Genomic DNA, 24,249 nt, shown 5'->3' on the forward strand with positions numbered 1-24,249 from the left:
ATGGGTAGTGATTTCGATCACCTCCTGAAATTCTTGGGGTTTTGCGAAGGAGCAGACGCCGAGACTGGCGAGCCATGTTGGCTCATTACCCCCCCTGACAAGGAACAGGACCCGACCCTAATCGGAACGCTACGAGCTCGGATGGAGGATGCGCAAGTAGAGCTCGACATCCTTAACAGCGAGACAACAGTCCCTGCTTGGGATAAACTGCTGCAGGTATTTCAAGGAGATTTTCCTAACGGGCCGGTCGACGCGAATATCTCTACAGTCACAGAACCAGACTTGGCACTACTGGGCTGTCTAGCAATGTACCCACCTCTATATTTCAGCTGGGCTGCTATTCTCTTAGCTGGGCTGCGCCCCAGGTACCGTGACGAATATTTAGATGCCGCCCTGCGCTGCATTCAGAATCGTAGCGATGATGCATCAACTGAGATCATCATGTACAGGTCCCGCTTTGACGAGACATCCCCTATTGACATGATGGTACAGGAGGCTTTTGCGTTCTTCCACGCCTCTCCCCATGATGACGCGACGTCGGATTGGTTTTTGGCGAAGTACTACGAGATGGCAAAATATGACAAGACTGATGAGTTCAAGGCCCAAGCCCAACAACATCTCGAGGCCATTGGTCGCTACCTGGGAAGGGATCTTGTGAGTGCAATCGATCTTAAAGCTCCAAGAACAACAGGGGAGTCAGGACTCATGACGTCGCTTCCTAATGTTTTGGGGGGGAAAATGAGCATTTCCTCGGCAACCAACCTCCTGGGTGTGGAGTCAGAATGGACGGCAGAAATTATTCGGGGCTTTGTCCAACAACGGGTGCAGGTAAATATTTATTTTTGATGCTTCTACTTGTTATCTTTCTAATATCACACCAGGACGAAAACGCAGACAAAACTAAGATCGTTGAAGCTATCGATGTCCTATCTGAACTTAAGCGACAACAAGATAAACCTGAAGAAGCCGCAGAGCTGCAGCAGATTGCCGACTTCGTCAAGATGACTGGGTACGCACCGATGCTAACATCCCAACCTCACGCGTCACCAATACCAGGAAACTCCGTTAATGCACCCCCTGGTCTAAAAAACATCGGCAACACGTGCTACTTAAATAGTCTTTTGCAATATTTCTATAACGTCAAGATCATACGCGATATAGTCCTGAATTTCGATTCGGTGAAGCTTGACCTTGACGAAGAGACGGTTGGGCAACGTCGGACGGGAGGAAATGGCACTAGCGTTAATATCGAAGAAGCCATCATCGCCAGACAATGTGAGCGACTCATCGTTTGCTATCTTTGCTAGGAGGTGCTAACCCATAGACAGTTGTCGAGATGCTTCAAGGATTATTTACCGATTTACAAACAACTACCGAAGCCGCCGCACAGCCTTCGCAGAAACTTGCAAACACTGCACTATCATCAGCCAGAGACATTCTAGATCAACGATCCCAGAATATGCCTCCGCCACTGCCAGCACGCCCGTCGCCAGCACCCCCGGTGTTCTCCAAGGATAATCCCGATGCAACGAATGAAGCGACCAACGATACGGTGAGCATCACAGTGGAGTCGGTGAATGATAAACTCGAAATGGCTAGTTCACAGAGTTCTCAAACGCTGGTTGATGACGGGGGAGATGCACCGATGTCGTACGTTCAGTTGGAAACCCCGGATGACAATGCCCCGGTTATTCTGCAGTCTCAAGATGATGTCACGATGCAAGACTCAATTGAATCCTGGACCCTCGACGATAAAATGGCAGAAGTTTCGCGTCAGCTAGAACGCTCGGATAGATCAGGGACAGAGCAGCAGGATGTCGGAGAAATTATCGGCAATATACTCGAGCATTTCATGCGGGCAATTCGTCCGGACGGCCCCATGCCGGAAAAGCCGGATTTACAAGCAGACAAGATTACGGAGACGTTCTTTACTACGATAGTTAATTATACCGTTAAGACTAGCAAGAGAAACCCGGATAGCGATGTGGTCTCTCACCTAGAAGAGGATCCGTTGAACGTCGAGATTGTTCCGGAGCGGTGGATCACAGCGTACCCCGAGGAAGCCATTCAAGCGCCGGAGGGGACGAATGGTAACGCAAGCGGAGCGAACAATGTGCAATGTACATTGCTTGCCGCCTTGGATCGGTACTTCGCTTATGAGCCAATCGATAGCGGGGATCGTGCACGTTATAGTAGCATTAGATCCCTCCCTCCCATTCTACATATCTGCATTCAAAGAAGCACACCGAAGGGGAAGAACAAGAATCCCGTCATCATACCGGAGACTTTATGCCTCGATCGTTATATGGAGGCTGAGAAGGGATCGTCAGTGTGGCTTGCCCGCAAAATATCGTGGGCGTACAAGGAGCGCATAAAGGAGCTTGAGGCCAAACCCTCGCAGGATGTTCGAGACGTCCCTGCACAACCTCAACAGTATAATGTTCGTGATATTCCCAACACTTGGTTTAAAGCGTGATGAGAGTGCTAACATGGACTAAGGAATTTAAGGAAGCAGATAACGAGGACATAGCGGCTATGATAACGTCTGCCCTCGACAATGCCGAGGATGCGCATGTGCAGCAAGCATTCTCCGACGACTTGGGACTGAAACACAAGTTATCCGAACCGCTGGAATATGGACCATCCAAGAAGATAGCCGCCCCGGTGTCATTTATTGATCATTCCTTCTGCGATAGGTTCGCTGATATGTCCTGGGAGGCTACTGAGCCTTTCGATGAGATGCTTAGAAAAGAACTTCTCTACCTACGTCAGAAAGAGGAGACAATTTTCGACGCCATGCAGAAGGAGAAATACAGCATCCACGCTGTAATCTGTCACCGCGGTGGTACGTCTGCGGGGCATTATTGGGTCTGGATTCGAGACTTCAAACGCAATGTCTGGTATCGATACAACGACGAGACGGTGACGGAAGATAACCGCGGCACAGAAGCTGTGCTAAGCGACCTGAACGAGACGGGAGATCCATATTACGTTGCGTACGTTCGAGATGAGATAAAAGATGACCTAGTTGATGTGCCGCAGCGTCATAAACTTGAGGCTAATAATTCTCGGAGCGCGAGCCAGGATTTTGAGATGATTGAAGGTGTAGCGTTCGACTCGGCCGAAGCGTCTCCTATCAACGGTGGGCAAGCTTCACATTAGTACTGATGAGTACCTACCATACGATCCTGATATACCCCGATTTCTTGCGTCGTGGATTATGAGACATGGTTGCATTGGCGGGGAGTTCATTGCGAATTGGTTGGGTTATAATACCTCGAGGTAGACTAGGACCTAGGTAGGCCAGCAAGGCATATATCTGCTAGACGAGCTCACATTTTGATTTTGATTGGCTTGGTAGTATTTGCACGTAAAATAATAAAGTGCCGTTGACATTAGTACTTGGGTATGCAAATCTATACGTGTTTCTGTAAGTCATGATGATGCTTCACGACCCGAACAAAGAGTTATTTCACAGTTGCAACGTAGTAACCCCTCTAGTAAGTATGGGGAAAAGTGACAGGAAACAGATCAAGACAGTACCTTGCGTTCACCCTTGGACACTGCCACCGCTGCCGTCATTACTATTACTATCAGCAGGGCCAGTAGGCAAATGGCTTAGATCCGGTAGCACAGCAGCTCGAGACTTATCCAATAAATCCGGCAAAGCGGCAGTATCGTCCTTGCAGTAGATCTTGTCGTGCCGCGGGTCGATCCACAGGAACTTGACGGTAGACCCTAACATCCTGAGCCCGGCCTCGGACCACACGGGCACAAAAGTGTCGAGAACAACCTGCCGCGCCTCCCGGTTTAAATGGCATAACAGCCGCGCCGCGGGCTGCCGGCGCTCGAGGTACTCCCGCCAGTGCGTCTCCCAGTGCTCCGGGAATACCCCGGTCACCAGCCACGGGTACTGCGGCAGCTTCTCAACCCACCATACGCAGGATAACGGATGTGTCGCGGGCGCACATGTCAGGACTAACTGCCAGATGTAGCGCCGCAGCACAGACGGCAGCCGGTCTAGAGATGAGGCGGGCTGGGGACTGTTACTCCGGGGCGCTATTAGGGCCGAGTCCTCCGACGCGAAGCCCTCTGAGGAGGGGCCGGCGTCGTCGGTTGCGGAGGAGTCTTTTCCTGCTGTGGTTGGTTAGTTACCTAAGATATTAAGGGGAGAGGTTGGGTTGGGTTGAGGATAAAAGGGGGGGCACCTTTTTTGGGACGGCCGGAACGCGGTGGGATTGCGGAGGACTTGGCGCGGATGGCGGTGCGGATTTGGCTGAGGGAGTAGCCGGTTACTTCCTCGATGCGCTTCTTGGTCATGGACGCGTCGTAGTAGAGGGTCCGGACGCGGAAGCGCTCGCGCTCGGTGAGGTGTTTGGTGTGGATCTCTTTTGGCCGATTTCCTGGCGGCATTATTTTTTTGTTTTCTCTTCCTTTTCAGGGGGTTTTATTTATTTATTATTTATTATTTATTTTTTTATCTTTTTTATGTTTTATTTGATTTTCGATGCTATACAACAGACTAACAAATATATATAGATGGCTGGTGACGAACGACGTAAGCTCCGGATGGATTGGGGGGGAATGAAAGTTTTCCCGCGGTGGGCAGTCGCTGATCGGCGGACTCTGGGCGGAGATGCGAGACAGCAGCGCTCCGATGTCCGTGCGACGTGCGCCAAATATCCATATTAGGTATAGTGTGTCTCGGCGATACTCGACAGGGGTGTAAAACTTTCTGCGCGTTATTGCGATATCGACTTAAGCGGCCTCAGATTCAGGGGGCAATATAAACTTGCACAATCGTATCATACTTCCTACTTGGTACTATCACGTTTCTAGTTCAAATATAGATATTTCTACATTGTCCTAATTTTCAGTTATTCAGCTAGTTAAATAAAAATTTACCTAGGTTTAGGCATATTTCGGATTGAGTATTAATAGGTGCCTACTAGGTTGGATATCACAGCCTTCCAAGATGAGCACTGCTGAAAGTGTATCCAGTTATCTGCTTAGGTACCTTGAAAATCTAGTAGCAGTAGTGATCCTATCCTATAATAAACCCCATTGTTATTATAGAAGTATTAGGCCCAGGAATCGGAATATGCCCGAGTTTACCGTTGGGTAAGACTATGAGCCATATACAGCTTCTTTGGGAGGGGGCATTTATGATCGACTAGGACACGATAACATAAAAGGAGATGCATATAGTGATTGCCTTAATTTAGGCCACAGGCTGCGAAAAAAAGCCACACAAATCATCTCATTGTTACTGGGTTGGAAATAATGGTACGATATAAAAAGAGATACGAGACAAACAAGATGCAATCCTGCCCATGCCATCCAAAATAGAACATCAGGTAGTTGGTCATAAAAGCGGAACTATTCAAATAATCGTATCTTGGTTCGGGGGTTAAGAAGAGAGTATGCTTAGGGGTAATCCTATTATTGATGATACTCTTCGATATTTTAAGCCACATAGATAACGAGTTTCGGCGAGTTTTATGTAATGTAGGACCAAACAATGCTGTGCTACACATATGAGAGTTATGAGGCTCGGCGGCTGAGACGGTCAGCAACACATATCAGGTTGCATTGCATAACGCCATAACTCGCATTCGCGAGTTATAACATCCATGCGAGTTATGGTCCGCATCATTCCGAAGATGCAAGTGAGAAGAATACGTCAAAGTAGTCACGATAATATTAAGGAATACAGTGATAGCGTATAAGGTCAACCATCGCTCATGCATACAACTTTGCCCCTTGACGAACTACTATACCACTAAAGCTAACGACATATGGATTTCTCCGGTCATAGCGTCTTGTTCCTTTTCACAGATTTTTAAATTTGAAATAGAAATGGAGCCATGGGCTCGCAAGGCTATGGGTAGACCACATGGTAAATATGTCGATTTCCGAAAGACTTTGACGCAGCCGGTGAAGTCTAGTCTCGCTCGCGATACCCTCTTGATATCACACCTAAGAGCGGCCACCATTGGCAATTTAACGTGGGAGGATTCCCGACATATCCCCATTATTGATTCAGCCTACAATACACCAAGCGATATCGAAGATCCTGAGAGCGATATAGAATCAGCACCAGGCCGAAGTTTCTCCTCAACACCGCCCCCTTCGAGCTCTCCGTCACCCTCGTTATGCATAACGGACCATCCTGCTTCTTCTACCGAGTCGTTTTCGGAGAGAGTCAGCAATACACCATATACGTCGCAAACGAGGATGTTCCTATTCCGGGAAAGGGAAGGCTTCATGAACTGGAATCCTCTTATTGCGAGTTTGAAGCAGGGTGTCCCAGGGGATGTGCGATATCAAAATGATAGATATCAACTGGTTGACTACGGTGGCTCGAGCTCCGTTTGGGGCGCTGCATTCAGTATAACGGGGGATTGCTCAGTTGATGCCTTGGCAATAAAGCTGTTTCGAGCAGATACGCAGGAAGATTCTGGTGAAATCCCGACGGAGTTGCAAATTATGAAGGGTTTGAAGCATAATCATATTGTGGCTTTCGTGGGCCATTTCCAACGATTGAATCACTTCGGCGTCATCTTATACCCGCTCGCTATCTGTAATCTTGGCCAGCTATTAAAAGGCGTGTCTAGAACAGAAACAGTACTGACAACGGGACTCTATCAGATACTATTGACTGCCACCGGCTGCCTTTCGTCTGCGGTTATGTATTTACACACCTCGAGGATCGTTAAACACAAAGATATCAAGCCGGAGAACATACTGGTCGATAAATTTGGATCCGTTCACTTAGCTGATTTCGGTATATCGAAGCAATATGAGGACGAGACTGTCACGGGAGGCCAGACACCATTCACTGAGAGGTATGCGCCTCCAGAAGTTGTGAGCCAGCATGACCGTGATCTTTCTTCTGATATCTTCTCCTTGGGCTGTGTGTTCCTTGAAATGGTCACTGTTATCCTTGGGAAAAGCCTGAGGACAATGAATGAGGTTATATTCGAACGACAGCCCAAGGGTTACTACCAGTCTCTCTATAATGTTAGAGGTTGGATATATGTCCTCAAAAAAACAGTTCACACTAGCGCATGCTTGATATCGCCGTCACACGACTATAATGACTCTACCGAAGATCAACACCTTTCCACCAAGCACTTGGATATTATTCTAAGCATGATGGCCGAGTGCCCAAAAGATCGGCCTGCGATTAGTGAAGTTTATGAATTGTTCAAAGACTTTACACGAAACTGTCTTGATTGTAGGCACAACTACGATCAACCTAGATCGGATGACATCGATTTCCCTGCCCCTTGGAAGTCGATAGATAATAGTATCAAGGGAGAACGTCCAGCTAATTCCTATACTGCTCTTCCAGCCCCCCTGAGGGACTTATCTTGCCCAAAAAATGGCCGCAATATTTATACAATGCCAAAGTCCCCATCTTCTCAAAGTTACGGCGAGAACTGTGCGATGTCAGCTTCATTAATTATACCTGATCTAATGCGGGACGCATATGGAAAACGAGCACAGAGAGACCTTGAGGAAATATCTTCTCAAATGAAACGAGCGGTGGAGCAGGTGATCCGGGAATTTTCTCCCTTTATTCGATCATTTGGAAAGGAGCAAGATATGACTACACCAAGGGGAGTTGGGTCTAGTACCACCACCTCTAGGCTTCCTAATAACACACACAACCAGAGATATCAGTATCAAATGCTCGATGAATTGAAGCTTCGTATCACTGAGGTGGTCAGTTGGGTGCTCATAAAGTACCCAAATCACTGCCAAAACCAGCCCTCTTCTCTAATTCAATATTGCGGCCCAAGCCATTCTGCTACATATGATCGCCACCGAGGCTCTTCATCACAAGGCCAGTCAGCTAAGAGGGGTCGAACTGGGCATGGAAACCGCGTTTTACGTGATAGGGATGACCATGATAGTGAATTGGAAGATGATCCCGCTGATGGTAACGGGGGAAACGGCCATGGGACACAGGTAGGGTCATCGGAACAACCTGTGAGCTTTGCCTGTCCGTTTTACCGACGAGATCCGGAACGGTTCGCATCGAAAGCTTCATGCGCCTTCACAAGCTATGAGGAAATTTATAGGCTAAAGTATGTTAATTGGTACGTACTGTTTATATTGATCCCGCTGACGTTAAAGTAAGAGAACACCTAAAACGCGCGCATAGAATTTTCCGTTGCCCGAGATGCCAGGAAAGCTATAATACAGAGGAGGGAGTAGAAGTACACCTACAGCAGGATGAGATCTGCAATAGGCAGGACCCTATTGTCTTCGACGAGATGTACGATTGGGGTCAGGGATACGGTCAAAGGCAGGCAGAAGACCTTAAGGCTCGATGGAGAAACATTTCAGATGGTGAAAAATGGAAAAATATCTATAAAATTCTCTTTCCATATGACAATAACACTCCATGTCCCTGTGAGTCAACTAATACCCTTTGTCTAATAATGCTAATCTCGGCTATGGTAGATGCCACTCAATCTACCTCGTCCTATCTTCCAAGTGAAGCAGATATCGCTTCAGAACCACCAACGTCTCTAAATAATCTACCGAGTCCGGTATTTATGGCCATTTGGGATGCGTTCAATGAAGGCGTCAACGCAGGAGTTAACGCGGGCGTTGACTCTAGTGTCGATACTAGTAACCTTCCTATAAACCAACCCCAAACGGGGCTTCACGGATACTATCCCATGCAGCCTGAACAGCCAGTAGGCTCACTTCAGTTATACGGGAGCGTACCTGGCTCGAATGTCGATGACGTGGCTCAAGCCGGCTATTCGATGTATATGCACGAGCCTCCTTATTTGCCCAACTCATATCCCCTAGAGTTTCAACCACGATCATTAGTAGAACCGTCAAACCTCACAGGAGACTCGACATATTACACAAACTTCCCTGTACCGGATTCATCCTCACAGCAGGGAACAGAGTTCAACCCTCCGGAAGGGCTAATCGCGAATAGCGATGAACTCGGGTGCCCCAGCTTTGGTCCACTGGCTAGTTCCTGGGATATGACAGGAAGTGGATACTCACGAGGAGAGGAATATTCAGATAATAACACCGTGTTTGATCACTCTCAGAGTCATGGAGGATAATAACTGATGGCGAGTATATTCTTCGGCAACAGTTATCTTAAGGGTATCTCCTTGGTTTACTTTATGACACATTTTCATTTACTCTGGTAGTAGGTACTGTCTTATTTCCCAACATCTCAATATGAGAAGTTACCATACAATGGTAGGTTAGCCAAACAGAAAATATCGAAGAATGCTATCTATTCGAAAATACTCTATATCGGAATGACTATCTTATACGCAATAATATGAAGTGATACGTATCCCTTATGAATGTTACCCGATTTTATAGATATTGATAACTAGTGGTCACCAGGAAACAACTATTAGTAGTTATTGAAAATTTATTGAAAATTGAAGCCTTCATATCCCAACGTGCCTCCTGGAGATTCCTTGAGATGACGAATGAGGAAATCAACAAGCATCATTTTCAAACTGATCTACTCCAATCGCTTGTTGAACCTCGAGAGGCACTGGAAATTCCCTCTCGGGCGGCACAAGTCCCTTACGTAGTAGCTCCTCGTCAGTGACCTCTGGGTTTTCCCTTAACTCCTGTTCCAAAGCGCGCGCCTTTTCCGTAACATCCTCTATACCAACAATCCATTCATCCACCCAGGTCGCCGCCAGTGAACTAGGGATCCCAATTTGAATGCTGCGGTAACCTAGCTTTTCCAGTCGAGGCGTACGCTCCGGGTCCCATTGCACCTTGACAGCTGATGACTTTTCTTTTGGAGGCTCGCCGGCTTCTACGGTATCACCTGGTATAACACCCTTACTAGGTTCCGTTGTCAACATCGCCGTTCTTAGCAGCGCGATAAAGTGCTCGTGCTTCATTTTCAGCGCCAGGATCCGCTCTTGGTTTTTGTCCTTGTACGAATATCCCGCGCGGTACATCATCCAGCACCAACTGGGTTTAATCCATGTCATGCGGGTAAGTCGGAACTGCGGTGAAGCACATAGCTTTTGCTTAGTGACGACTGTAGAAGCGATTTCGCTGTTGTATGCTTGATAAACTGTAATAGTTTCTTCATCGTAATAAGCACGAATTTGGCGTTGTTTAGCCACTTCATTTCGATCTGAGCCTAGAGCAGCCATTGTAAGGGTGTTGCTAAGCCTTTGAGTAGGTATCTAGGTGCTTAAACACTTAGGGGGGAGAAAATTTGGTGCAACCCACTTAGCGTCGAATGGAAATAGGAGGTATTTAATACTTACGTGAGTCAATGCTAATGAGAAATTGCAGGGAATAACCGATTGGTTCCTTGCGTATTTTATTGAATAAGATATAAACCCCATACAAAAGTGAATCTGATTCCTCTAACATCATTTCCGAATGATTGCAAGTTACCATGGTTATACTATATATAGGACCTCTTTATTAATTAACACACATCTTATCATATACGTGATCTACTATTCGAAAGTCAATGAGTACCTAAAATTAGGCTTATGGTACTTTATTGCTGTGTTCCTTATTACACCTCCCAGGTCATACAATTGCTACACCTGCGATGTCCACAGTCCGTACAAGAATCATTGTACGTAATTGAATGAAACCCTCCCCTATTACAGTTGCACTACATCGACATTAGTTAAAATATTCAGGTAGTACGAGAGTCAGCAACTTACACATAACCAGCTATGATCTAAATTCTCTTCAAACTCTCCGTCCTCTTCATCCCACACTATCTCAATATTGTCCTCTGACATCTCAGGTGCGATGTCAGTTGGGGCTTTAGGGGCATCAGGGGCGGCCAGCTCATCGCTCTTTGAACTTGAAGTACTACTTCGGTCCACCCCTTCATCAGACCGCGGCACAACGAAAATCGCAAGTTGTTCTTGATGAGTGGCGATATGCCTTTTGAAGCGAGACATTGAAACAAGCGGGCTGTCATCGATTTGAACATCAGATCTGTTCTTCATACGACCTTTTTCTTTTAAGCCCTCAGCCCACTCGTCGCAAAAAGGGCAATCTTGAGCTTTGAAATAAGTCGGTGTCTGCCTACCTACCTCGGCCAACCTAGAGATTTGTTCAGCAGAAAAGTTGCAATGGACGGATTCCAGGTGCGATTTTAAAGAAGCTACGCCGCCCACTTCCGTTCTACACACAGGACAGGTATACTTCGACCGATGGTTCTTTAATTCGTGTTCGAACCATGTATCCCGATTGTTAAACAGCTCGTCCTCACAACCTGATCCTCCAACTGTACAAACGTACCCTTTAAGGTCACGAAATGCATGAGCCCTATAGCATTTTAGTCATGAAAAGTCAAGATAGAGTAGAAAGATTTACTTCCAGGCTTTCTCAACGGTGAACGATTGAAGAGTAAAGCAAATAGGACATTCAAAGGACTCTAATTTAGGTGATAACTCATCTAGTGTCGGTAACTTAAGGGAGCTTTTTGAGTCGAACATCGTTGATGCAGTCGTCAACGATATAAGATCTTCCTCTAATACGAGTTCTTCGACTGGAAACATGGTAGTGGCTTTGCTTTCCGCATCATCGCGGTTAGTATCCGATCCCCTATCTGTTCCGTCTGGTATATTGCCCAGCCGTGTTCTATGATCACGACAATATTGAATATATTGTCTTCTTTGAGCATTCGCTTTTCCGATACGCTCCGCTAGCCATTCCATATCATTCCTACACAGCTTAGGATGCTTATTTCTTGCGTAATCGATGTCAAAAGTAGCTGGAAACGTGGAGTTTGACCGCCGGAGAGCTTCCTGAAACCTATCCCGTGGAACCGCTTTTCGTATTAATACTCCAATCCTAAAAAGCGACCGGATGCATCGAGATATTTCCTCGAGAAGACTTTGAGCTTCGTATGACGAAACTTGTTCAAGTGTGTACGATCCTGCATCCTTTGAATTAAATTCAGTTGTACTATCGCTCAAGCCCTGTGACTCCAGATTGACAGTGCTGATATTACTTGCTTCCGTCACTATAATATTTATTAGTAGTGAAGATAAAATGGAGAGTACCTCTCCTTACGCTCTTCAATGGATACTTGGAGGTCATCGAGGAATTCGCATATCTGATCTCGGATCTCTGGCGCTGCCCTTACGCGATAGTCAAGAGAAAGCTTGCTCTCTGGTAAATGGAGAGCTCCCAGATTCCCGGACCATAGTAGAAATCGATCTAAAGCGTCCTGAATAGCGTTTGAATTTACTAGATATGAGACTGTATTGGTCTCGCCATCTAATTGACTTTTAAGATTAGCAAAAAGCTTCTTCACCTTACGACTCCGGTCTGAGATGTTCTCATTTTGCGACATTTCGACTCATTCATCAGGAGTACTCTACACAATGGCTGTATGGGCAACCAATGTTAATATGCTGCCAGATAATTGCTCAGGGTAACTCGCTATCTTTCTCGCCCCCCTCCACCCACTCAAATCCATTGATTATCAAAGATGCTTCGCATATCGACAGTACGTGATTGGGCCCATAGGTATCTGCATTTATGAGGGGTGAGGTCAGGCAAAAACCCCTCACAGTTTCCATGCCCAACAACACCTACATTTTTCATCTACTAAACGTCGAAAAACATAGTATTCATAACAACTCGATGTCTGGCTTTGAGATTGCTGGTGCCGTGATTGGCGCTCTCCCGATCGCCTTTAGCGCTGTCGGGAAGTTCCAAGAAGTCCAGGAAAGTTTCCATATTAGAAGGGAATATAGAGATTGCGAATATAACCTTAGATGTTGCAAAACATTTTTCAGGGCCCGTCTCAGGTTATTATTATCAGATTTAACGGAGGATCAAGATAGGATAAGAGAATTATTATCAGATCCGGGGGGTCACTGTTGGCACGACAAGAATATTGCAGATGCACTTATACACCGATTAGGTGAGGACTCATATAAACCTTTTATGGATTGTATAGAACGTACCAGAGATAGCCTAAAGGCTTTTGACGATGAGCTAGCGTTGGAAGTGGACGCTATACAAGAATTTCTCCAAAAAAGAGTAAGTCACTAAAGAAGCCACAGATAGCTAGAATTAATAATCGTGACTAGAAACCTCAAATGTCGATAAATCGCCTGCGAAAATTAGTTACGAAAGATAACTTTCGATTCCAAGCATATAAACTAAAATTCAGTAGTAGGAAGAGCATTCGCTCAAGACTATTCGAAAAGCTGAAGCTGTATGATTCTCAGCTGGAAGGACTATTGGAAATGAGTGTAAAGGAGCTAGCTACCGTTAAAGATCAAGAGACGGCCTCAAAACCTGACGATTCAGCCCTATGCAACTTTTGGATACAAGCTGATGCGTTTTTCAAAGCTCTTGCATCTGCATGGTGTTGCAACTGCCACGATCCACACGTAGCGAAGTTGTTGCTAGAACATCGAACTAACAAAGAAAAGAAGTTCAGTGTCTTATTTGCAACGAAACTACACTCATATTGGGACATACGGAAAGTACTAATGGTTGAAGGTAATGATAATCGAATTCAATCATTGCCCAGAAGTCGTCCTGTCGTCGCAAGCGCTACCATACACCAGCCGCATCATAAAGCTAGTATTCCCATAAGATCAGCAATGGGAAATAATGACTCACATATCAATAAAAAGCAAAAACTGTATGTTGGAACTAGCAGTAACACATGTCATCTAAACTGACTTGTCATCAGATCAAAGGTAGTTCGAATGATTTCTCCGTCCGAGATCCATATTGATCATGGAGATCCGATCTTGAGTCTCTGCGAATCCCTAATCCAGGGAACTGATGACGTTTGTGGTTATCTCTCTGAAGATAACAACCGATACTACGTGCACAAGGTATCGCAGCAGCAAACCAACAGGTTTGTCACGATAGATCAAATACTTCGGGGGGAGGTATCACCATTTCCTAGTCGTCGAAAGCGATACGAACTCTCCTTTATTTTAGCATCTTCGTTTCTACAGCTTGTTGGCTCCCCTTGGCTCCCCGAGTCATGGAAAAGATCGGACATTGTCTTTATCGGCAATGACAAGAGCGCCCATACGGTTGTCCTCGACCAACCCCACCTCAGACACGATTTTATGAACAGATCTAAGGATGACAAGAATCTACAGGAACTATCATCCACAGGGAATACAAATAGCAGAAGCACAAAAGCTTCCCGATCACTAGAACTACTAGGAATTATTCTTCTAGAGCTATGCTTCGGAAAATTACTCGAAGACCAACCGCACCGCAAGGATGATTGGCCGGTTGGAGAAAATGACACACAGAAGGACTTATTCGATGCTATTGCCGCCCAGAAATGGAACGACGAAGTTATTGAGGAAGCGGGAAACGACTTTGACCAAGCAATCAGATGGTGTCTCGAAGGACACCACAGCACCTCACCCGAGAAATGGAGGCATGAGATGCTCAGACGGGTCGTCCAGCCGCTTGAGAAATGTCACAAGTACCTTTCTCAAGGATGATGCCGTTTCAAGAGTATTCGAGAAGAAGCGTTTATGTACGCAGTCCAACGGGCTTCTCGATGCCACTTATATAGGAATATAATGTATAAGAGAGAAAAACATAACTTGTATGATATCAATCGGTTCATCTCAACAGTATGACTGCCTGATACGAGAGTACTCAATTGTAGTGAATACCTAAGTAACTGAACCTATCTCCGAGTGAATCTAACGAAACGGCTATGCTTACCTTATGAAGAGTAATAACACAAGACAGGAAAGAAAGAGAGACCAGTATAGGGACATACATCGAATATGCCTAGAGATATCAACCTGAAATATACATCCAGTGAAGGGATGTAGGTGTAAAATGATGCCTAATATATCAAAGGTTAACAAGGTTTCCAAAAATTATTAATAATTTACATGAGCCTTAATTGTTATATTCATCTGGGTCTTAACCCAGATGAGATAAGTTTCATCAACTGGTTTTGATGCCTAGAGCTCAATGACTTCCAGTAATATATTTATAAGAGGTTATATTTAAACAAAAAATAACAGAGACTCTTGATAGCCCTGGTATTACACCAGAGGGTACTTTAATAGCAATAGGAAGTTGAAGCATTGGGAAATGTCCCTCATTGGTAAATGATTTTGGCTAAAAAAGTCAAACTAGCCCGCATTCACCACATAGGGGCCAGTGCTAAGAAACACAGCTATCAAATCAATAGAGAAACTACCAAGAACAAATGTAGGTAGGTACCTAGTTATAATAAAATCGTATGCTTACCATATATCACCTTCAGGAACACATCTGATATGAAGTGAACGAGATCTTCAGACTTAAAGAAATCCAATACATACCAATAACTATAGCGCTTGAGATGCTACCAAATCCCACCAGTAATATTCCCAAGTCTCATTTGAAAATCCCTCCTTGGGATAGGTTCACCAATTAGGGCGCTCAAACCGCCACCACCTATCAGCCGCCATTCCGCCAACTACCTAACTGACCACCATCCGTATCCGTGTCAGACCTTCACTCATACGTTTCATCATCGTACCATCCCCATCTAACCCCCCATGTGCCAGCGAAGACGTGTCTACTGGGCTTGTCTACACGAGGACGTCAACGTCACCCCGCCGTCGCCCCTCCTCTATTGCGCCAAGGCCACGCCGCGGACGGACGCCGGTGGTAGTGGCGACAGCGACAGCGACGGAAATCGTATCCGCCATAACGATCTCAAGCCGTGCGCCTCCGCCGACACGCTTCCGCTCACTGCAAAGCACGATCTGTTTAATGCGGTTATGCACCCGGAAAGCTGCGAGGTCTGTGCTGCCGATAGCACTACTACTACCGGCCTATCCGGCCAAGAGACAATAACGATTGACGAGGAACCGTCGACGAGAGACGCCGGAGCTAATGATGTAGAAAATACCCACCGGGACGTGATAGGAGACTTTGAAGAAGATATGTTTGATCTAGATTGGATCATGGACGACCATTTGGTTCAAGAATCTCAAAGGGCATCTGGGGAGGTGATGGCCGGGGAAGAACAGTCTTCCGGGTCCACCGGCGGAGTCTGGTTCCCGGATGCGGGGCCTGTGTCGGAGGGAGATTTTCAACTCTACGATGACGATGAAGATAGATTCATAGAAGACGATATGAAGGATATTGGTAGCAAGGATGGATATGTGACACCATTGTTATAGCATTACGCATTCGTGGTGTTGTTATGGTATTGAAGTTTGGTATTATCAAAAATACTGGTACCTCTTTTTGCGTAACTTTACTCCTTAATAAAAGTCTAGCTAGCCAGCTATGGCACGATGTGGCCATATCTACGAAAGTCGGGTAAGGGGAAACTAAATAGTGTAAAAAACCTTACAGACCCAATCTCTAGAATAGGAGACGAAGTTACTGAATATTAATAGGATATGCCTTCAACTCGAGGGCTTCAAGCGTGTAGGTATTTACAGGAATAGTCATTTCCTGAACATTTTAGCGTCAAGTCAAAGCACATAATAACCACATTTCCGCAATTATTAAATTTGCCATATCTCCTTATATCCGAAGACCTCCTTTAGTAATAACTACATAGAAAACGCAATTTCCGCCCAAGTAAAAATGAAGTAACTAACAAAAAAACCCATCAAGAACAAGTTTAAAAAAAAAACGAACGAGAAAAAAAAAAACAGCTTACGTATGTGTCCTTAAGTATCCCACACCTCGAAACAACATCCAGACCACGCACGTTTCACCGCAGCGCGTTCTGCTTGATTGCTTGCTTGTTGCTTGCGTGCTTGTCAGACCCACCGACTCTCAGGGGCCGGACCCAGATGCCGGGATCATTTTACCAGGGGGTCTAGGGACGAGGGAAGTGGTCAGAGCCTCATAATAGGGACGGACGGGCGGTAGTCGATCAGGTGCCGAGTCCCGAATAGGAGTGCCGAGTTTAGGCTCCTAAGTAGGGCAACCTGAAGCGAGAAGTGATATTATATGAGTCCGTCCTACCCTGAATATTTCTTTCAGTAATTCTTGGCTTTAGTGACCAATCGCAAAGCATATTTTACACATGCGGTCCGGGTGGAGTTGTAATTACAAGGTATCTTTCGCTTCGTCTTGACTTTTGCTGTTTCTTATGGCTATATGAAAGAGCCGCGCATCGGATTATCGTTTAGATAGATGTTTATATAGATGTCCTACTCTATTTTGAATATATTCGATAAGTAGAGTATTTCCCATCATTAATCCAAAAAAATTACAATCAGTGATAGATAGAGCGCGAATATAAATCTAACCGTAAAAAGATATTGCAGGTTTAGTTAAACTAGATACAAAGGTATATATATGGTATCAACATCTACTGTAGCTCCGAGTTTCCAACTTCATCTCCGTATATCGTAGACACATCGCCGGCAGCCGGAATCTAAAGAGGTATCCACCGAGCCCAAGAGTTTAAGTATATATTAATTTATCTCATCATGGTTGGTCCGGCCAGGTCATAGAGTATGGTTTTGCTTGTCGAGCTAATTAAGGAGTCCTGGCCACTTTTAAAGTCTACGGTGACCAGTTCAGCAAAAAGAACGCACTCTACCCCCCGAGCGAAGGAAAACCAGAAATTGCCTCCGATTAATACATAAATACAGTGGCCATCTGCGTCCGGCGCCGGTGATAGGGTGATGCTTTCGAGGTTTATTGGCACAATATCGGCCAAGACTTGTATATACACAAGTTTAGAAATTTTCTTTGCCCCAGACGAAGGAGAAACTGTCGAATTAAGTTAGTTAGCCGTTCGCGAAAAGGTTTTCCATCAAATTATGATTACGAAGTTACTTACCCAGGTTCACTGTACTTATTACAGAAGACGTGAAGTACACTGCCGAGACCCTTAGGTCCACAGAAGAACACACCCGCCTCAGCTGGCGAATGCAGCTTCCTGATACCTCGGAAGATCATATCCCAGTTAGGACGTCCGAAGTTGGTCGGGCTGCGCAGTCCAGTGATTGTATCCTTGTCGGCGTTGGCGTCGTTGATCATGATATTTGTCGCATCATCGGCCTTGATCTTGGCTGTGAGATAAGTGTGGATCTCGATTCTGTTGTCAACATCCTGGGCTTCGATGGCCATCAGTAGCGAACGGAACCATTCGAAAGAACCGAAATCTCTGCAGATCCAAAAGAAGTATACCTTCGCAAGACGGGTCTTCTTCTGCGGGTAGTTCATCCGATACCAGATCGACTTGAGGATAGACGCGAAGGGCGTAACACCAATACCGGCACCGACCAGCACGGAAACCTCGTACTTGAACACATCTTCCGAAGCAGAACCAAATGGACCATCGACGTATACTCGAGGAAGGACTCTCTTCAAGGCAGGATCAACCTCGTTGTTCTGACCGTCAACACCTACAACTGTCGACGCGTCCTTCTCTTTCCTCTCGAAGTCACATCCGAGCGCCTTAGCCACACCTTTCGTGAAATCACCGACCATACGGATATGAATCGAGATATAATCCTCTTCGGGAGCGCTTGTCAAGGTAAACGGGTGGTATTGCCAAAGAGACACTTCTGGGCAACAGAAGAAGATATACTGTCCAGCCTTGGTCTTGGTATTTTCCTTCTTAATTTGAATTTCGCAAACGTTGCTCGGGTGCTGGATAACCTTCGAGATATAAGTCTTGTGGCGTCCACGTAATTCACGGGCAACTCGTTCGGCCAGATAGGTAAATCCTCCGACCATCCAGTACTGCCAGAAGACACCAATAGCGGAGGTACCGATCGAGATACAAAACGGCGCGAAATCGGGTTGAATCATACAGAAGGCACCGTGGAAAGACCAGAAAAGGAAGAAGACGATAAACATGTGGTGAGTATACCAGAAACGTTCGTAGTTTGCTCGTCTCGGCTTCTCATACGATGTCAACACCATGCCTGTGAGCGCGACTAACATGATATAACCCGTCCAGCCTGGACCAGATACTAAATTGGCGACCAAAAATCCGTAGAATCCCAGGTTGTTCTTAGCAGCGATCTGTGCCAGATTGTTCCAATGAGCGATCGTGTGAACCCAGGAGAAGAAGAAGATAGACCAAGCAGTAGTGATATGGAACGTAATGTTCTTATCGAATTGGATGATACCATTGAGTGGCGTCTGTCGTGCCATCGAGATGAATGTCCTACAGACCGGCAGCAGAATCAAGGCCACATCCACGTGGAGAACCAATGCTGACGATCTAGCAATCATATAAGTCGGTCCAAAAGTATCTCTCGCTACTTGTAAGTTGTCCTTGACGGCGTAGTTGACGAAACCGAACGCAAAGACTAGGGCATGGAGAACCATGAAAACGAAGACAAAACTGGCTGATAGTTAGTAAAGAATCATATCAAGGAAACTCACGGTTGGTACAAACAATCTTCGGTAGCCTTCGTTGATCATCCACTTATCGAACTTTTCTCGCATCGTCAACTCCTTTTGCCGTTCCTGCGTCATCTCTCCCGACAGCAACATTCTTGTTAACGGCGTCCATCTTGACCTCTCCGAGGGCTTCTCGCCCATATCATAGTACGACATCTTGATTGAAGGGCGTTTATACGAATTAATTATTTCGCGGTCGTTTGTTGAAAGTCGCTTTTTCGAACAATATCTATTCGCCTTTCAAATCCACTCGTATCTCCAAATACGATCACCAACCCGACACCACTAATACCTCCTCTTCTCTATTAAACTTTTTGATTATATATCGGAATCGCGTCCTTCGATGCGGGAAAAAAAAAACAGGTAATACTAATTCAGAACCTGCTGAACGGGCAAGAAGCCATAGAAAGAAAGAATCGGCAAGGTGACGGGTGAAAAGGACAGTCAAAAGAAGGTAAGGTTGGCCTGAAAGCCTGCTATAGCAGCTGTCGGTTAGCCAACGCAAGAATCGAATAGCGCACCTACGAGAACGAAGACGGAGAGGAAAGCGTTTGTGAGTAAACGAGGGAAAGGAGAGAAGGGTTCCGAAGATCTCATGCAAGAGACGGGAAGGCGGTGGATATTATGGAAGAATGCCAAGAATAGAAAACATCAGGCCATTCTCGTAGATCATACCTGGGTACAACGCCGCAACGAAGTTTTACTTAACGTCAATTCTGCTATAGCTCTATAGGCCGCGAAATTCTCTAGAAAGCTTAGGTACAAGGGACCTTGACAATTTGCCAGGGGGGGAGAAGAATATGAATGATGTGACCCTGGGGGGTTTAGTAAAAGAGAGGATAAGGGGAAGACAAGTATGAAACTATGTATCGGTAACTTATGATGGTAGTATATTCAGGCACATGCAACCAGGTACATGTAACATTTATCAGGGGTTATTAGACAGATGGGTCCTCGATCTGGCCGACAAGCGACAAGCGGTTACAGCCTTACCGCAAACGGTTTCGAGGCAATTGAAGTGCGAAGGAGGCTCAGGACGTCCACGTTTCTAGGTTGAATTGGACTAACGGAGTTGGGTGCAAGGTCCGAGAATTTTGCATCTATACGATGACAGAAATGATAATAAATAAATAAATAAATAAATAAATAGAAGTGTTCATATAATAGAAAAATTACCTACCTGGTGAAAAGAACAACGCTTGTTGCCGCTATCGAAAGTATTCATCGAAGAATCTTCGTCCATGACATACTCTGCCGAGCCAGGACTGTCTGATGTTCGGATCCTCGTCAAGGTCCAGGATAGGGAGGTGGGTAATGGCACCACTTCCATCGCGGCGACACGCCTCGATACAAGAGAGAGACACAAAAGGGCCCGCGCAATCCTCGGCCAGGCTAGAACTATCGTAGCTGGGGGGGCGGAGGTCAACTTGGTGGAAGGAGGTACAAGATGAAAAGGAAAAGAATATGAGGGGGATCAAGCTTGGACTCGGTTTGGAATGTGGAGAAGTCGAGGAAGATACCTGATTCCTTATTGGTCCGTATTCGTAATATCCCCCCGGCGCCTGTGCCTCAGATTGTTTCGTCAGGGGTCCTTAGACAACATTCGAGACTTGAATTACCAAGGGCCCCGTAGCAAAAGGAGCAAAGCGCCAGCGGAATATTATGCCTAACCCACCATGAGTACATGTCACGACGTGGATGAATCAAATAGAAGCTTCACTTTTTCTTCTTTGGGATCTTGCAGGTTGTTAAAAGTATTATTCACACCATCATGATATGATCAATCGATACATCCTTTAGTAAACAAAATTGGTTTCTCTGTGATGAATGGGATCCTTAGACATTTTACAATAGTTACAACTTATTAGTAACTGTTTAAAAATACTATATTTAGGGGGAATACCAAGGAAGCGCCATACAATTTTGGCAACATTACACTAGACACACATCAGCTAAGCTTGAATATATATTAAAAATTCCACGCTTAGTCTCATCAGCCGCTTGACGCGAGCGAAAGCCGCTCACGGCGCGGGTCGAACGAAAATGTAACCACTAGATTATTTCTCTAGAGGCAAACAGGCAACTAATAAATAAATGATCACATCACCAACCTAGTGACGATTTAATTCAACTCGAGCCTACCTAGATAGGTAGTTTACAAATAAACATCCTTACCGTCACACGATGCGGCTAGATCCCAGAGTAGATCTCATCAAGTAGTAAAAGATCGCATATCTATATATGCCCACATAGACCACGATATCCCGCGCATCAGATCGATATTCTTTCGTATTCCCAAATTTCTTTTCTAGATTTCAGTATCGCCTATCTTTCGCTCTACCTCAACGTCCTGATGACTTAACGCCGCACGAATCTAAGCTAGAAAAGACCGAACGAATCCCTCCCGATCCTACAACCCGGAGACATCCCAAATCCGGATATCGAAATATCCCCTCGACGTCTATATTTGTACCTCCCTCACTTAAGGCAGGATCATGTAGGTGCAACGATATACCCAAACAAGTGTCTTACTATTTAAACCAACACACCATCACCGTATGACCGGCGGTGAAATCATAAGTTAGATATAAAACTAGTTAGTTATTGTTTATATAGTTACTTGTCTATACTTGTCTATGTACCTGGATTCGGCGGCTAAAATCAGGGGTGCATGTGGGTAAATGCATACGCCACGTTTTCATAGATCTCACTTCCTCTAACTATCACATGCACCTAAACAACAAATCGAAACACCGTATTCTAAAATATCTTTACTAGGTACTGAAGAAAAAGAAAAAAAAAGCCCCCAAAAACTTGACTCGGGCTAATCCTGGCATCTTGGATTGGTTGGCTTTACGTTAACGTTACAGGTGACTCGACTTATAATGGCAAACCCTAATAATCCTTCTCGAGGCTTGACATTAGCTGCCATTCATAATCCTATAGGTTGTTAGTTGTCACTAGTTGTAATACCTAGCATCTATAGAAATCTGAGGAGTTCTTCAGACTATTCAGGCCATAATAGGCCCTAGAGCTTACTAATAAACTTCACAAGTGTTTATACGGGATTTTATATGGGAAATTGAAAAGGGAAACGTGAATGCATTAAAACAAATCTGTGATGAATGTAAAGGAGGACTAAAATGTAAAGCCAGAGAGTTCCTCCAGATCACTCCAACATATCATGTCTTTCGTAGAACTTCATCCTCCTTAGCAAGTCATTCTCATTCCACTTCCGAAAGCATGTGCTCTAATGTTCATCGAAGAGGCACACTAAACCATAACGACGAATGGACAGACACTGGTGAATGCAGATCGTATTGCCTAGGTTGGAAGGAAAAAATCCATGTCCCTTCCAGTATCACTACCGATAAGTGCTATGCTCACTACCTCCGATGCCAAGCGTCATTCTTCGCCAGCGAATTCTCCTTACTCGTTATCTTAGATGGCATACTTGCGAGTCCACTCGCGGGCTGTAGCTTCATATCTTGCCCGGTCGGTCTTGTAAACGTGGGCGATCTCGGGTACAAGAGGGTCATCGGGGTTGGGGTCGGTAAGCATGGAGCAGATTGACAGGAGCACTATGCAAGGTTAGAACCAAAATATGTCTCAAAGTTAGCATACGACATTTACCTTTAGAGATGGTCAACGCCGGGCTCCATTGGTCCCTCAGGATGTCCAAGCAGATGCTGCCATTAGAGTTGATGTTCGGGTGGTAGATACGAGTTGTGAAGTTGACCTTAGGAGGCTTGAACGGGTAGTCTGTCGGGAAGTGGATTGCGAGAAAGAAGACACCTCCAGAGTATGGCGAGTCACCCTATGACGTCTAGTTAGTACTGTGAACTAATTTACAATATATAACCAAATTTGGTTAAAGAGCCACCACTAGCAAAGTACTAGCCCATAGCATGTACGGCAGCATGCGCGCGCAAAGGAATAAGAAAGGCGAGGAGATTAGAGGAATAGCTTACAGGTCCCATGATCGTCGCTTGCCAGTGGAACTACACAGAAAAACAAAATGTTAGTAATAGTTAATGATGCGAGGCTTCCTAACAGAAATATGGTCCAGGTGTGTGCCCGACCGAGCTATGCGGCGGGTAGATAGTACGGATAGACAGTATCGACGCTTATCATTTTTCTAGCGGGGGAAAGATGATGCCTACCAAATCTTCGCCGACAGGACCAGCGGAGCATGATGAAGGAGGGTCACTAAGAGAGAGAATATTAGCAAAATGATAAAAGTATATCCTCCTAGTAAAAAACAATCCCTGGCGATAGTGAACAAGTGTGAAGTTTTCCTTGATGAGGCTGTATTGTATCAAGATCCCCGCCCTGCCTTTCTATGGTAGCCCCACCTTGGGCTCGTTCAGGATACAAAACCAAGTACCATCGCCAAACAAACATTTACCATGATAAGAACAATAAAAAATCGACATACCGGCCCAGGTCTGTGAGCTCCTTGTTGATTCGCTTCAACGCCATTTCGTAGAGGTGTGAGTTGTGAGTTGGCGGGTTCTTGTTTTGGTTGACAGCGGGTATCTCTCCTGAAGAGATCAACTAGTTACTTATACTTGCGGTCAGTATGGAATGCGGGAGAAATGGATAGAGAAATAAATGTAAAAGTTTGTAACGGTAAAGAAAAAGGGTTTTTTTTATAAATGACAAATGATAAACGTACCAGAGGGTGAAATCCCGGATGACTACGGTCGGCGTTGAGGATATGAATGAGGTCAGGATTTAGTGTCGTTGTTATTATGATTATGGTTGTCGGAATGATTGTTTGATGGTGACTGTAGATACGAAAGGGTTTTGGTAGCGGGGGAAAAGGGAAAGTCAGGCAAGTCTTTCAGGTGACGG

At 45.4% G+C, this 24,249-nt stretch overlaps 6 protein-coding genes across 6 annotated transcripts; 2 read left to right on the forward strand and 4 right to left on the reverse strand.

Annotated features, from left to right (window-relative positions):
- On the forward strand, positions 1 to 3,162 carry GL218_08536 (Ubiquitin carboxyl-terminal hydrolase 2; the record flags this gene model as incomplete). Its single annotated transcript, XM_033585340.1, has 4 exons — positions 1 to 828; positions 882 to 1,275; positions 1,329 to 2,440; positions 2,500 to 3,162. 4 exons carry the CDS (start codon positions 1 to 3, stop codon positions 3,160 to 3,162), a joined length of 2,997 nt encoding a protein of 998 aa, XP_033440507.1.
- A 388-nt stretch (positions 3,163 to 3,550) lies between these two features.
- On the reverse strand, positions 3,551 to 4,413 carry GL218_08537 (uncharacterized protein; the record flags this gene model as incomplete). Its single annotated transcript, XM_033585341.1, has 2 exons — positions 3,551 to 4,137; positions 4,209 to 4,413. The coding sequence occupies 2 exons, from the start codon at positions 4,411 to 4,413 to the stop codon at positions 3,551 to 3,553; spliced, it is 792 nt and encodes a 263-aa protein (XP_033440508.1).
- A 5,081-nt stretch (positions 4,414 to 9,494) lies between these two features.
- Positions 9,495 to 10,175, reverse strand: GL218_08538 (putative allantoate permease protein; the record flags this gene model as incomplete). Its single annotated transcript, XM_033585342.1, has 1 exon — positions 9,495 to 10,175. The coding sequence occupies one exon, from the start codon at positions 10,173 to 10,175 to the stop codon at positions 9,495 to 9,497; it is 681 nt and encodes a 226-aa protein (XP_033440499.1).
- Positions 10,176 to 15,557: 5,382 nt separating this feature from the next.
- Positions 15,558 to 16,187, forward strand: GL218_08539 (uncharacterized protein; the record flags this gene model as incomplete). Its single annotated transcript, XM_033585343.1, has 1 exon — positions 15,558 to 16,187. One exon carries the CDS (start codon positions 15,558 to 15,560, stop codon positions 16,185 to 16,187), a length of 630 nt encoding a protein of 209 aa, XP_033440500.1.
- A 1,524-nt stretch (positions 16,188 to 17,711) lies between these two features.
- GL218_08540 (Superoxide-generating NADPH oxidase heavy chain subunit A) lies at positions 17,712 to 19,548 on the reverse strand (the record flags this gene model as incomplete). The annotated part of the gene is made up of 3 exons (XM_033585344.1): positions 17,712 to 17,745; positions 17,816 to 19,333; positions 19,388 to 19,548. 3 exons carry the CDS (start codon positions 19,546 to 19,548, stop codon positions 17,712 to 17,714), a joined length of 1,713 nt encoding a protein of 570 aa, XP_033440576.1.
- A 3,285-nt stretch (positions 19,549 to 22,833) lies between these two features.
- On the reverse strand, positions 22,834 to 23,874 carry GL218_08541 (Ubiquitin-conjugating enzyme E2-16 kDa; the record flags this gene model as incomplete). The annotated part of the gene is made up of 5 exons (XM_033585345.1): positions 22,834 to 22,973; positions 23,026 to 23,209; positions 23,364 to 23,393; positions 23,556 to 23,601; positions 23,831 to 23,874. The coding sequence occupies 5 exons, from the start codon at positions 23,872 to 23,874 to the stop codon at positions 22,834 to 22,836; spliced, it is 444 nt and encodes a 147-aa protein (XP_033440575.1).
- Positions 23,875 to 24,249: the final 375 nt, after the last annotated feature.

The sequence above is a fragment of the Daldinia childiae genome (genome assembly GCF_008694065.1).
Source record: "Daldinia childiae strain JS-1345 chromosome Unknown Scaffold13, whole genome shotgun sequence".
NCBI classification, from domain to species: Eukaryota; Fungi; Ascomycota; class Sordariomycetes; order Xylariales; family Hypoxylaceae; genus Daldinia; species Daldinia childiae.